The sequence below is a fragment of the Alligator sinensis genome, unplaced genomic scaffold (genome assembly GCF_000455745.1).
Source record: "Alligator sinensis unplaced genomic scaffold, ASM45574v1 scaffold534_1, whole genome shotgun sequence".
Classification (NCBI taxonomy): domain Eukaryota; kingdom Metazoa; phylum Chordata; order Crocodylia; family Alligatoridae; genus Alligator; species Alligator sinensis.
The window spans coordinates 2651849-2666126 of record NW_005842050.1 but is presented as its reverse complement, the minus strand read 5'-3'; the positions used below and the strand labels follow the sequence as shown (position 1 = coordinate 2666126).

The 14278-nt window shown below is 42.7% G+C and overlaps 1 protein-coding gene across 1 annotated transcript in view; it reads left to right on the top strand.

Moving 5' to 3' along the window:
• WDR64 (WD repeat domain 64) overlaps positions 1-14278 on the top strand; it is a 155899-nt gene that overhangs the window by 8378 nt on the left and 133243 nt on the right. The window contains exons 3-5 of the mRNA XM_006022889.3: positions 3919-4021; positions 4986-5089; positions 11526-11555. Of these exons, the coding sequence (XP_006022951.1) occupies positions 3919-4021; positions 4986-5089; positions 11526-11555 (237 nt within the window). The remainder of the gene's footprint in view (positions 1-3918; positions 4022-4985; positions 5090-11525; positions 11556-14278) is intronic.

The window sequence follows — 14278 nt, the reverse complement described above, 5'->3', positions numbered from 1 at the left end:
AGGACTCCACAACCATCTGGAGGAGGAGAACTTCACGTCTCGTGAAGATCTCTAAGCGCTGCAGAGCCTATTGGACCCAGCGTGTACCTTGAGAAGGCTATAGAGGTCCGATCAACCTCTGGCCTCTCCCCATCGCCGAACGATCCCTTGACGAACCCCTTCCCTGTGCGGAAGTTCCACGGAGCCTAGCAAACTTCGTGTGAGTGTATCCAGAGCTCTCTGCTTCGAGTTATTTTCTTCGGTTGACACGACGGGCTCGCGTGTTTAGAGCCTTCACCCAGATTGGGCTAGAGGTTCGCGTGGAAGGAACTCTTGTCCACCTCTCTTCTTTTCTGTCTGTAACCGCAACTCAAGCAAGTTTTTCTGCCTGCACCGCGACCATCTTCGGTGTAAATAAAATAATCTTTAATCAACCGCTAAGCGTCCGTGCCTAATTCTAGCCCGCCGGCCTGCATTCCCCAACCCGCGTGCCAGGGCTGCTGGCCACAGCCTGCCGCGCACCCCCGAGAACCTGGGACCGCTCCCGGCCCGCACACTAGTCATTAATGATGAAATAATTACAGGGTTTAATGTAGATAGATAGAATTGAAGTGGAGTTATCTTAGTACCTCTTATAAACAGCACCCTTTGCAATACAATACTGCAAGACAAAGCAGAAGAGTTTCCCTTGCTAGCATGAAATCTGCTGATAATGTATGTTAGAAGCTATCTTAGTACCTTTGGAGCACTTTATTTTTCATAGCTCAGACTGGGACATAGGTATAGAAAATGTTTCATGTGGGGCTAGGTAATAAATGGAATTGGAAACAAGGTGGAAACTAAGATTGGATTAACCTACAGCTTCTGAAATTATCCAGACTTTTACTACTTTCCTTCTACTAAAACAGGGCAACTATTGCCAAGACTGTCAGTTTAGTAGCTAGATCCAACTTTCATCAAATTAGTTGTAACTCACCCTTAATTAAACTGAGTGAAACCAGAGTTATACCAATACCATTCCAGGAATCCAAAGCAAGCTGTATTACCATGCTAAAATCATTCCTAAAAGAAAAGGACCAAGTAAAAAACTTCAGCAAGGTAAAATATCTCTGGCTTGGTTCCGACATCCTTTCTTGTTTCTTTCCATAGGTATTAGCACTTTGGGGATGGTTCATGACAGCCAATTCCAGAGGGAGGCAGTGTGGCTTAGTGACTAAGCAAGACACTAACAAGCACTGCATTTGGTCTCTCCTCCTAGCTTCATCACTTGCCTTGTAATCTTTGGCAGCCATGGTTCCTGTTCTCATTTCCCCTTTATCCACAATCTAGCACACTCCTAGTAATCAGTTGCCTCGTTCTGAGCTCTTCCCTTCAAGCCTCTGATCTGTTCTTGCTTAGCATCTATTCTATCCACTGCATCTCAAAAAAGAGCATCACTCATCCAGAGCCTCTGTTCCCTTCAAGTTCAAGCCCTCGGGAAGATGCAGATGGCCATAATTCATGTCCATATTGCTTCTACAGTTTCCAATTATTTCTTTCCTTTTCACCTTCCCATTCCTTTTTCAAACAACTTTATCTTTCTAACTCTTGACTACTGAGAGACCTCACCCCACTCATGAGTCATGAATGTCATGACCATTCCTCACTCATCCTGCATGGCCTTTTATTCTCTTCTGCTTTGTACTACTCAAAGTAGAAACATTCCTTGGTCTCTCTCATGCTTGGAAATCCCCCAAATTGTCAAAGCTAAAGCTATCTTATTGCTGGCTTTGCATTTTATCCAGTGACTATTAACTGTAAGAATCAGAAAAGCCATAGGAGGCAAAAATAAGAGCCAGAACCCTTTCCTTCCAAAATTCTTTCCTTCCTTCCTTTCCATCTGACAGAGCCACAACCCCTTTGACCTGACCTCTTCCTACCCCCTTATATTTTCCTTCTGGGTTCCCAGATGAGGACAGAGATGTCTAGTGCACAGCTTTGTGGTTAGAACACTTGGAAAATGGAAGATGTAGGTTCATCCCCTCGCCCCCTGGGTGTTAAAGGCCTAGAACACAAGTCTCCCATTCCTTGGGTGAATGCCCTAACAATTAGCTTATTGGAACAAAGGTGGGGGGGTCATTCCCTGATTTCCCCCAATCCCTCCCATCTCTAGTCATGGGTTTTCTCCACTCATGGTATCGAGGACATACATGGTTATGAACTGTATTCTGCTACAGAGCATATTTGGTCACAGGAGAGACCTCTCAACGTGCTCAGAGGGGCAAAAGTATCTGTGTAAGTAGAAATAGGATCTAAAATCTGCCTGTGCGCCAAAAATACCACTTATGCTACTAGATTTGGATATGTACATAGTAATTTGGTGCATAAAATATAATTGGATTTGGCCCATAATGTTCACAGACTGCAAAAATCACCAGTTTTCCAGGTTTTAGAATTTCATAGTTTGTATATGAAATGTTAGAGTTACTCCTTTTAAGTAAAGGCTATTTTCTTCAGCAAGAGAGAGGGAAGAAGTTGTAATGTGATATTGCAAGTTACTGATCAATGTCATTTACCTAGTCTTTATATGTAGAAGAATTCTAATTCAAGTCTAGATACAAGAGGGAGAAACAACTGTAAAGCAGCATTAAGTAGGACTAGAAGAAAAATGGAAGGGCTATGATTGACAGTTGACTTGAATGCCATTAATCTGTGAGCTGCAGGGTAAAAGAGAGCATAAAGCTGTCTTGAAGGACTATGCAAACTATTCTGTTCATGGTAGTAATGGAATAAATTGGAATAGTCAGGATAGCAAACACAAGGATTCTAATATAATGTGAGAAGCTATGAAATAAGACAAAGGTGCTAAAAGCTGACTTTGTTTTCAGAATTAATGTAAGGCAGCAAATGAAGAGATTATGTGATACCTCGCATGCCCTATTTCAGTCCTGAAGGGGCCCTGTAGCTCCTAAAATGTGCTGTACCACAATTCAACGTTACTCTTCCCCATCCCTCCTACCATCCTGCAGACTGGGGGCAGGGCTGGGCTGCATCAGCTCAGCCCAGCTCACTCACAGGGACATACAGAAGTTAATGAAGGTGCTTTGCTTTGGAGCACCTTCATCTCAACCCTCATTAAATGAAGGTTAATTTATCATGAGATCAGGCACTTAAAGCACTCTTCAGCTATGCAATTCTGTCAGGGCGTGGTTGTAAAGCACTTTCAAGAGGCCGATCGTGTGACAAATATCACTTCTGTCCGTGCCCTCTGTTTCTCTTTTCTGTGTGGACTGTGCAGAATATCAAAGAAAGGGACCTTTGCCTGGACAATGTATAACAACTTAGCTTCACTGCCCTCCCATTTCTCCTTTGCCCTTGATTTAAGTAAAAATGTAGAGCACACCCTGAAGCCTATAAATTTGGTGTGAATAAGAATCCAAAAGTTCAAATGTATGTTTAATCCTCTTTGACCCCCAAAAAAGAGGTCTGGATGTCATAACGATCAGCTTGTCTTCAGAGGATATTAAGTACTATGCATCTTTGTGTCATCTCCTGTATACAGTGAGGTCAATTTTTTTCCATTATTGTTTTGATGTTTTCTTTCTAGTTCTGCCTCCCACCAACAAGCACAGAAAGGTAAAAAAATAAACAGAAAATTCAAAACTATTGCTTTGTAAAAGAAAAAAAAGTCAACCATTATATCACGTAACATTAGCACTGTAAAAGTATTATGTGCATTAGTGCCCACATTCAAATACTTAAGGACTGTGGCTGGTCTGAAGAGCAAACAACCTAAGGGTAAGTAAGTAGCCATAACAGCGGGGAATTTACAAAAGAAAGATGTTAAATAATACCAAACAGTCAGATAACTATTTAGCTTTATGCACATATATATGAATTTTAGAATCTGTTTTCTTATGGGTTTTTTTTTCTCAACCTGTCCCCCCATACCCCACCCAGATCTTTGGCTATTTTATAATAGAAGGAGATGCTCTTGCTTCCCAGCTGGATGAAGAGAACATGGTTTTCCTGGTGTCCCGAAGGCGGCAGATTACCAAAGCAGGTAGCATATTTAATGTTAAAGGACAAAGGAAAAATTCTCATTCTACTTTTTAATGCTGTACGATGCATACTTTACTGAGGGAGCAACAATGAAGTCACATGGTTGCTTATGGTTATTATATACACTTCTTGTTCTATCCTATTTTCCATCATTTTCCCCTAAAGTCTCCCATCACTGTCCTGTGTGTATATATAGGTGAAGTCTTCCCAGAAACCACTGAACACACAAGCTTTGCCTATTTGCCCATGTCCTTAGACAGATTCTTTCTGCCTTTTGTTTATTAAGTTGATTTTTAAATCACAACATTTTTTCACTGTAAACAGGGTGGTCTGTCCCTTTAGGAAGGGGTAAACTGCTCTGTTAAGAACATTCTGCTATGGGACATGTTACTGGTGATGAGGGAGCATCCCACTGGGTGCTTAAAACCCCAGAGAAGAGACCAGAATGGGGTGAGCTGTGAGAAGATAGCTTGCAAGGAAGAAAAGCTGGGCTGTTGTGCAGCTAGAGAAAAGCCAGAATGGAAAATGACACTTCTTCTAATGTCCAGAAAGGATGGAAGATTTTTATTTTTTTTCTGTTTGTGTCATTCGAGATTGAAGTTTGTTTGATGAGAACTGGACTGCCTGAAGAACTAATAACAGAGCTAACTGGCTTGAAAAAGATAAAAGAATAAAGGACCGGCCTACACTAAGTCACTGTACCTCTTGACAAACCTCTTCCTGGCCTGTCCTTGTATTCCTTGCTAGTACAGTAGGGTTGGAAGTGGTTCTAATGATTTTTTAAATTCAGTATCATAACTTAAAATTTATAGAGTATTCTGAACCATCCTCTTTTACTTCCTTGAACTCAAAGATTATGTATTGAAGGAGAAAAATGTTCTTACCATCTTGGTTTTATTTATGTACTTTACTTTCCTTAGTTTTAAACAGCACTAAGATAAGGAAAAATGTCATGTCATTGGCAGGTATCAAGAGACGAGATGCAATTAGGTGTATAGTTAAGGTGCCACAGCTGGATTTCCTGGTGACAGCTTCTCAGAAAGGCACGTTAACTGTTTTTAATAGCCAGGTAATTCTGACTTTCTTTATTCTGTTTGCGTGTGTATGTGTGCGTGTGTATGCTATATTATATAGCATAATATCAAGGTATAATATATGCACCTTGATTCTGTTTTTCAGTGAGCATGTCTACATGTTCATTAAAGCATCTCATGTAGATTCACCCAGTATCATGCATGCATACACAAAATTAAATTGAAATGAATTTCAGTGGCTATTTCCTTCAGCACTTTCTATACACTGGGTGCATCTACATGAGCCTTAATGAACATGTAGACATGCTCACTGAAAAATAGAATCAAGGTGCATAAACATAAAAGTGTTCTTACCATAGTTCATTTTTCTGTAGTTTTCAGTGCTGAAGGAAATAGTCATTGAAATTCACTTTTATTTTGCCTAGTTTTGAGCTTGTAAAACTTGCTGAAAGCAAAGAAACATAGTAAAACAAATAAAAATATACAATATCTGGATACTTCTAAAAACATAGTTGCTCCTTTTTTTTATATCATACACAATTAACTCATTGACCTCAATGCCACACACAAAATTGAAACCAAAGATTTAAAAAAGAATTGAACATTTTCTACAGAGTGTAATTTATTTCCAAAGCAAGTAATTTTTTTTTAAGTCAAGTTTGTGAGAATAAATCTTCATCCCTTTGAACACAAATCAACTTCCTATAACTACTTCACTGAGCTGATGATTCCCAGTACAGGTCACCTTCGCCAACTGCAGGGGTTAGGTTCCAGAAAGTCCCCGTGGTTGGTAAAACTAAAGGCTTATGGGGGAAAATAGGGTTAGGGACTTGAATACTGTACAGTATAGTGTATAAAAAATCATTTTTACTTACCTTTAATACATGGGGTGGTCAACCAGATGTAGGTGTACCGCTAGGGGTACTTAGACAGGTTATAGGCAGTACGTGCCTGAGGGCAGGGATGGAGCGCAGCCAGGGCACGGCAGCAGCATCTCCCCCAGTGTGTGCACCTCTTACCTGGGGGAGGGGAGGGACATGCCACCTGGCCCCACACAATACACTGCGGCACTTCCCTGCCCCCACCCCTCTGAATGGCGGGGGGGGGGAGGGGCGTTGTGCCCACCTCTGGTGGCACATGATTGGCTGGTCAGCAGCCTGAGGATGGGGCCCTGTCTGGGCAGGGTCATGGGATAATCCGAGCCTGGTGGCAGCAGGAGCCACCTGCCTGCCCCTGGATGAGCCACCGGGCTCGGATTGTCCCATGATCCGGCCTGTCTGGGACTGCTGTTCCCTGCCGCCCTGCTTTCTACCCCCATGACCCAGCATGGCAGAGAGCAGAAATGCCATGTGGGGATCTCCTCACTTGCTGCTGCTCACCCCACATTGCCCTGGCGATGCACCTCCTGCATGTGGGGCTGCAATGAAGGCAGCAGCATGGGGCTGCACTTCTCAAACCATCAGCAGGCACAGGAGGCACGTTACCTGCAGGAGCCCAGAGTATAGTGTTAGGTCATGCCCCAGGACCAACTACAAGCCTACTTCCCCTGATCTTTCTTCACCCCTCTGGGCTCCTGGATGTTCTTCCTGAGCTGCTCTCTCTCCTGGGCACTCAATTGCAGCCTCCATCTCATAGCCTGTGCTCAGTCACTGGCCCATCTCTCTCAGACCCCCTTACAGTATGCATCCCATCAGGAGGCTGAACTGAGGGCCATTTGGGGTGCCTGTAGCTCTCTGCAGCCCTAGCCTGCCCCTCATGGTGAGCTTACTTGCCCTTCACTCTGTCAGCCTTAGCCCCATTGCATTGACCAGTTGGGACTCTAGGGATCAGTCTAAAAAGCAGTGGAGCTTCTTACTTAGCAGGAGCCTACCATGGGCCCCACCATACAGCATTCCTGTCACTGGACTTGCTTGGTGCCCTACTGATCTTATGCAAAACAGCCGTTCACTCCACTGGGCTCATCTGAGCCCCTGCCCTCAGTTATCCCCAGTTCCAATCAGGGGATTACCTAGCCCCTCAATAGGCCTACAAACTCCCAGCCCCTTTCCTAGGCTGGACTGGCTCTTCCCAAGGTCTTTGTGTGCACTGCCTCTCTTATATGGCTGTCCTGGCCCATTGCTCAGGCCGCTATGCACACTGTCTCTATCACTAATTTGGCCTCTTCACAGCTCTAGGCCCCCAGCCACTTCCTTGGGGCTTGGGACCCCCACTGGGCCCCTAGGAACCTCCTCCATCCCCATAGTTCCTATGCTGACCTCCAGATGTTCTGGGAGCAGCAGTACTACAGCCAGGAGATATTAATCATTCAGCTCCCCTGTTGCAACTGCTTGCCCTGTTCCCTGGTCCTGGTCTTATATTCAAGCAGCCAAGCCCTCCTTCAATCAGGTGGCCTCCTGGTTGTCATGTGACCCCCTAATTGGCTCTGCTGTCACTCACAGACCACTCTGCTGCCTGCTCAAGCCCTTAAAGTGGCAGTCACCAAAGGTGCCCTGCCACAAGGATGTGCCTTTTGAAGGGGGAAAAAAAACATCAGGTTTAGATTTTCAGGATCTAACTAGAGAGAGCATGCAAAATCACCTGATGAAACAGGCTCTCTTATTGACTGTTGTGTAATTAAAGGGACACATTTAACTGGCTAAGGTGAACTTTGAAAGTCGTCTATCAATTGACCCTCCACTCTTCACCACATGTAATTTATGAAAGATTGTGTGTCCATTAGAAAAATAAAAGAAGTCAGTGGAACACAGTGTTTGTCACTGAGGAACCTATTAAATATGTTTATGAGAGTAACAGTTTGGTAGCATGTTGGAATTGCAGTTTGAGAAGTGAAATTCCCATACATGTAGAAATTCCAAGAAACTCAATGCTGTACAGAGAACGATACCGTTAGACATTATAGCTGCTTTTCTAGCCAGCATTTTGCAAGACTTCAGCCCTTCTATGCCCTTTTAAGTATCAGCTCAGATTCTGCTACTATTAAAGCAACATTTGTTCATGAGTCTTCTAAGATATTATGTTTCTTATATCAGAAATGTATGATGTCCATGGCAGAAGGTATGGTAGACATAGACCACATATCTGTTTAAACTGCTATGTGACATACCTATCATTGTAATGCAACTAGGGCTGGCTATTACAATTTGTAAAAATAGTTTATTTTTAAATCAACTAGAGCACACTCTAGGGCTAACAAATGCTCCTTCATCTTCTAACTAGAATGCAGTAGAGAAGTCTCAATTAATTAGTCTGCTCTGCATTCTAATTGGAATGCTGCAGTGTCATTTTAAAGCCCTCACACTTTTTTTTTTAAAATGGCTGTGGGGCACTTTATCTAAACCTCAGTGCACGAGGCTTAATACATGCAGAGGCTTAATACATGTAACGCTGTGGCATTTTAATTAGAGCGGCTCTATGGGAACCACATTCCACCACCCCCCCCCCGAGCATGTGTATAGGCAGCCTAGAGAATTGGGGAAATTAGGGCAAAATGTTCATGACAGGAATGTACAAAAGAATAAGAGACTTTTGTGGGTGCTAAAACACTAAAGAAAAGTACAGGCATTTGGTAAGTACTGAAATAATTTATTTGCAAGTCTAGTTCTCTGTCCTTAGGAACATTATCCTTCTTCAACACCCAGGCAAAAGAATTTGACATAGAGCAGCATTAAACAAATATAAAATTACCCCTGGGCTATTTAGAAGTCTTATGCTGCTGCTTCCTCACAGTTTCCATTGATGTCATTTTGACATCAATGTCTCTGTTTTGTTGCCAAAGTGTAAATGATTTTTCACTTACCTGTTTGAAGCTGTGCGTTGGGGACTTTGAGTCACGCTGGCAAAAATTGTGCATGCTGCTTGGGAAATGATTTAGGCATTACAATTATCATTTGCTTGCTGTTTCAAAAAAGTGGACCCTACTCTGATCTCGCATTGGATTTAAATAGGTGCAATTCTATTCACTGTACTGGAAGCTCTCTGGTGCAAGTGAGACATGAATTTGCTTCAAGAATTTATCATCACAGTGGTCTGAATCCTGTTACTAAAAGATAATTCCAAAAGTAGAGTTGGAGCCTTTCAGAACAACCGTTGTCCAGAGGCCAAGGATTTAAAATGAAGTGATTTTACATTCTCATCTTTTAGTTATTTTCCCCCAGACAGCCTTGCAGTATACTGTCATGGATATCTTAAGGAACTTGTATATGGGAACATTTTGTCTCAAAACCTGTTCAGTTAATGAGCACTGCATCCAGAAATAGACTGTTTGGGTTTTTTAATTGAGCTAATTTAACACACGATGGTTCCTGGTGGAATTCAGGGTGCCTCTACACGGGCTCTGATGCATTCTAATTAGAACACATTACAGCAGACTTGTTTAATCACACATGCTGCTTTGAAAATGATTTAGGTATTACAATTAGCATTTGCTTGCTGTTTTTAAAAAAGTGGACCCTACTCTGATTAATCGAGTCTGCCCCATATTCTAATTAGAATGCTCTAGCATTGCCGCAGTGTTTCATGTATAAGTCTCTATAGGTTTAAAAATGACCACTCGGGTGCTTTAACTAAAGCTCATTTAAATAAGCTTTAGTTCAAGCATCCTATGGCCATTTTTAAATATGTGAGGGCTTAACACATGTGATGCTGCAGTGTTCTCATTAGAGCAGCTCTCCAGGAACCACTCTAATTAAAAAAAAACCCTTCCCCGACTGCCGAGCGTGTGTGTGTGTGTGTGTGTGTATGTATGTATGTCTGCATGTGTATATACATGTTTGCCTACATATACAGGCACCCATATTTATCAGAAAAATCAAAGGGAGTCCTAAGCATGAATTCATGGTCTGTGGTTGGTTTAATAATTACTGGGGTGCCAAACACACAGCCCCTCAGGCTGCATCCAGACCACAAGATTCTTCCTGCACCAAATCCAGACATGGAAATAAATTATTTCCAGTAAATAATTCCCTGTCTGTCACAGTGTATCCTCCATGTTGCACAATACTCAGAATGATTGACTGAGATTGGAAATGGCAGGATCACCCTTTCCACATCATCCCTTAATATAGCAAATGACAAGACTTCCATCCCCCTAAATATACTGTATACATTGCTAATAGGTCTCATTATCTTCTGCAATAAATACAGATTGTGGAGGCTTTTCTAAGTGTTGAATGCTGGAATGTAAACCTTCTCACTTACCAAAATGTCTGTAGCTATTAAAATTTAAAGTAGAGACAAAGAGAAAAATCATTCATTTCTAAACTCACTAATTCGTCTTGGAGTGTCAAATTTTGCTTTCTATGAGAGAGAATTTTTGTGGGTGCTATCTGTAATTGGACCAACTAGATGCACAAATTGCCCACAAGTCCTTGCCTCTTGCATAATTCTTGGACTATCGTAGCTACAACATAACCCCAACACTACCAAATTTTTCTTTCTTTGTCAAGATATGTGGTTCTTAACAGCTCTGGTGTTTGTCTCAAGCTATCTGCATTGACAACAAAGTTGATCTTTCTAGGAAAGGGATAGCTTCAAAAATAGGCAGAAACTCATTATCCCTCCTACCAGACTAGGGGCAGGGGCTGGAGAGAGAGGATCTAGTAACTAGGCTGTCCACTAGTGGGTGAGGAAAAGCCATAAGAGCAGGTGAGCCCAGGAAGAATCTTTGAGGTGAAATCTGTCATTGCTAATTTATTTGTCAAAAAGGCTAAAACGTCAAGAAGAGAGTGAATTCTTAACTATGTGGCATGTAGATTTTGTTTTAGAGCAGCCTGGAAAAGGCACCTATCTGCTCACAAGTTCCCCCTGAAGCCATGGGGGTATTTCTGATTCACACATCCAAAGGCAGATTTTGATCCTTGTTTCTTAATGAACTGCGTGTGAAACTGCTGGGGGAGAGGGTCTGGGGCAGACTGCCACATGGTAGAGAGTGGGATACAGATAGATTGAGGTGGACAGATGGCTGTGGTATTGCAGGAGGGAAAAGCTGAGAATCCTGGATCATATCAAACATGAAAATCAAACCCGTCTCATGTGAAGAAAGCTGACTGATTTACCAGGGAGCCAGGCTGCATGCAGCAGCCTAGCATCAGGAGACCACTATCATGAACTCCATTATAAATGTGGATATTCTGCCATTATTTATTTTCTTGAGTGTCTCCTAGCTCTTGAAGCATTTAATTAAACCTTATAACAACCTTGAGAGACAGGCGCAGTATAAGTATTGTTTCCTATTTTGCAGACAGAGAGAGAAAATCTGCATAGGGAAAAAACTAGAAGTGAAGAAGCTCCAGGTGCCCTCTTTCTCCTTCCTCAGGCCAGTAGAAAACAATTGCACTCAGGAGCAGAGTTGGTTCAATTTCTATGAAAGAGCCTGACAACCAACTCCCTTTGCTTGTCATTAAGCTGACTGTTCAGTTCTTTACTCTTCGTGCCACCTACTTTTATAACCATTTTGTTTTTGGTTTTTTTCAGATGAGGGTTCTGGCCAGCACAAATATTGCAGTAAGTTTCAGCTTTTTCACTTATTTTTGCATAGTTTAAGAGCAAAAATTGGCTAGTAATAAAGTTAATTAATTGGAAACTAAAAAAGTACTTGAACTTGATTCCATCCCTGAATCTCTGGCAGGATTTTGCATAGTTATGCATGTCAGGTCAGATAGGTTCAGATTTTCAGAGAAGTTTGGAAGGATTTTATTTATTTATTTATTTGTTTTACCTTGATGAAAGGATATTAGAAAATTACAACTGAATTTCCCCTCCCCACTCACTCCTACCTGTCCTTCTAACATCTTGTTTTGAGCTGCAGGGTAAGAGGTTATCGCTTGAAAATTTTAATGAGAAAAGCAGAATGCTCAGTGGTGAAATACAATTCTACACATCCCTAATTGAATTGTGCAGCTGGCTGACTGACATGTGGATACACGCTGAAGGCTAAATTTTACCCTGAGAGTAGCACCACTGACCTTAAGAAAGCTCATTAACTCAGCTGGTGAAAGGGCTGATGTCCGAATAGCTGATGTCACCCCTTGCTGCAGCAATTGCAGATGTCACTCTTCAGAGGGCCAGCATATTTGTGCTGGCAGATCCCACAAAGTGTATGTCTATGGTTTAAGGCTGGGTTGTTAACTGGGGGTATGCGTACCCCTATGGGGGTACTTGGACCAGTCCTAGGGGATACGTGCAGGCAGGCGGGGACAGAGTGCCACTGCCTCCCAGGAGCAGGGCTGGGGCAGTGTGAGGGCAGCAGCACTCCTCTGTGGCTGCCACCACACACCAGCCTGGTGAGCTTCCCCACCCCACAGAGGGGGGCCACTGCCCTCCCCCCAGCCCTGTAAGCTTCCCTGCCCCTGTTCCTGGGAAGCAGCAGTGCCCTATCCCCACCTGCCTGCGCACTGTCTCGGCCTCCCTGCTCCATGTCTGGCCATGTGCTATCCCCCCCTTCCCCCCGCAGCTGCATGCTTCTCCTCCCCATTCAATGTCTGGCTGCCAGGGGCACTTAGACTAAAAAAGGTTGAAAACCCCTAGTTTAAGGGGAATCAGGGTCCATGTTTCACCAACACGCTCAACTTCTCCACCTATTGCCCATCTAAAAAAAATGAAACCAGAAACTCTGGGGCCAGTTTAGATAATACAAGTTGATACATGATCATGTAAGTTCTAATTTAACCTGTAGAGCAAGGTAGGGATATATTTAAGAACAGAGCCACATTACTGAAGAGAAAGCTAGAACATCCCTACTACACCCAAGCAAGTATGTGTTGCTTTAGTTCAGTGTTTGGAAACCTACCTATGGCTTACCATGGATTACTGTTGTACTGGGGTCCTCCTACCTTATTACCTGATTACCAGGAAGAATATAGTTTAGTTGGATCCCTACACCATCATCTGGTGTATGAGCACTTTTCTAGGATATGGGAGAGCTGTACGGGCGGCTCCAGGGAGGGTGCAGTGGTACAGTTGCACCCCTGCCCCCCACCCCCTTTGATTTCTGGTCCACACTCAAAGTTTAAAGCTAACTGCCTGGCAGTGGCAGCAGCACTACTATTCAGGCAAGAGTGAGGGAGTCACTTGACTCCATGGCTCATTGTAATCTACCTAATTCCTTCTAAATTAAATTCCACAGGGGTTAACAGCCTTCTCTCCTTTTAAAATGGTCTTAATAGTCCACTACTTAAGCACTTCTCTGTTCTGCAACTCTGCTGTCTGTTAGCTGCTCCTGGTAATGTAGCTCCTATTTCACAGCTCCATAGACCATTTCTAACTCTAGCTAAAAACATGAACCCAGATCTGGAAAAATTAACTTGTGAACATGAACTTGGGTATAAAAATAACTTGCTGTGAAGAATTGGATGCACAAGAATTGGGTGCTCAAGAAGGCTTGATTTTGTTCTATGAAACAAATATACAATTTAATCCTAATGACTACAGGACAAAAGAAACGTCTTTTGGCTATTTTTTCCTAGTTTGTTTTTTAATACATAATTTATGCTACACCAAATTAATGCATTTTTAATTCTAGTAAAGTTTTATTTGTTTCTGTTTGGATCTTAAACTGAATAAAATAGCCCTAGGCCCCTAGCATATTAGTAAAGCCTGGAGTTTCTTTTTACCTGGAGAAAATGTGTGTTGTGTTATATGTGTTGATGCATCACACCTTAAGATGACTCAGCCATCTTGGCAAAGGAGGACACTGCCACTGCTATGGTCCCTTCATCTACAGGGTGGAAAAACATTCTTGTACTCCCACGCCCCTTTCATAGGCAAGCATTCTTGTGCTCCTACTCCCCTTTCACTGGCTGCTCCTTCCAGAGGTGGCACCAAAGGACAGTGGCCTTGGAATGCTCCATCTGGGACTATGGAGCCCTCATCACAGTGCTGGCAGGCAAACACTTTTATCTGTCTGGCAACCCTGAGAAATGCTCTCAAATGTATATGTATGCATGCATTTATTTATTTAACGTGTACTCTACCTTTTCCCCAAAAAGGCTCAGGGTGCCTTACAATAAAAGACCAAAGATATTATAGAAGCAAAATAAAATAGTAATATAAGAAGTCTCAACAAAACAAACTCCCCTCCCACCCTACCCCCAAGAAAATCTTTAAATTCAAAGCAATCCATTCCACACCTTAATTCCCTGCCTCTGACTGAAGCGAGATTCTCTTCCCCCTTTAGCTCAAACTTGTTCTCCAATCCACACCTCCTCAACTGGTCAAGAGGTCCGTCT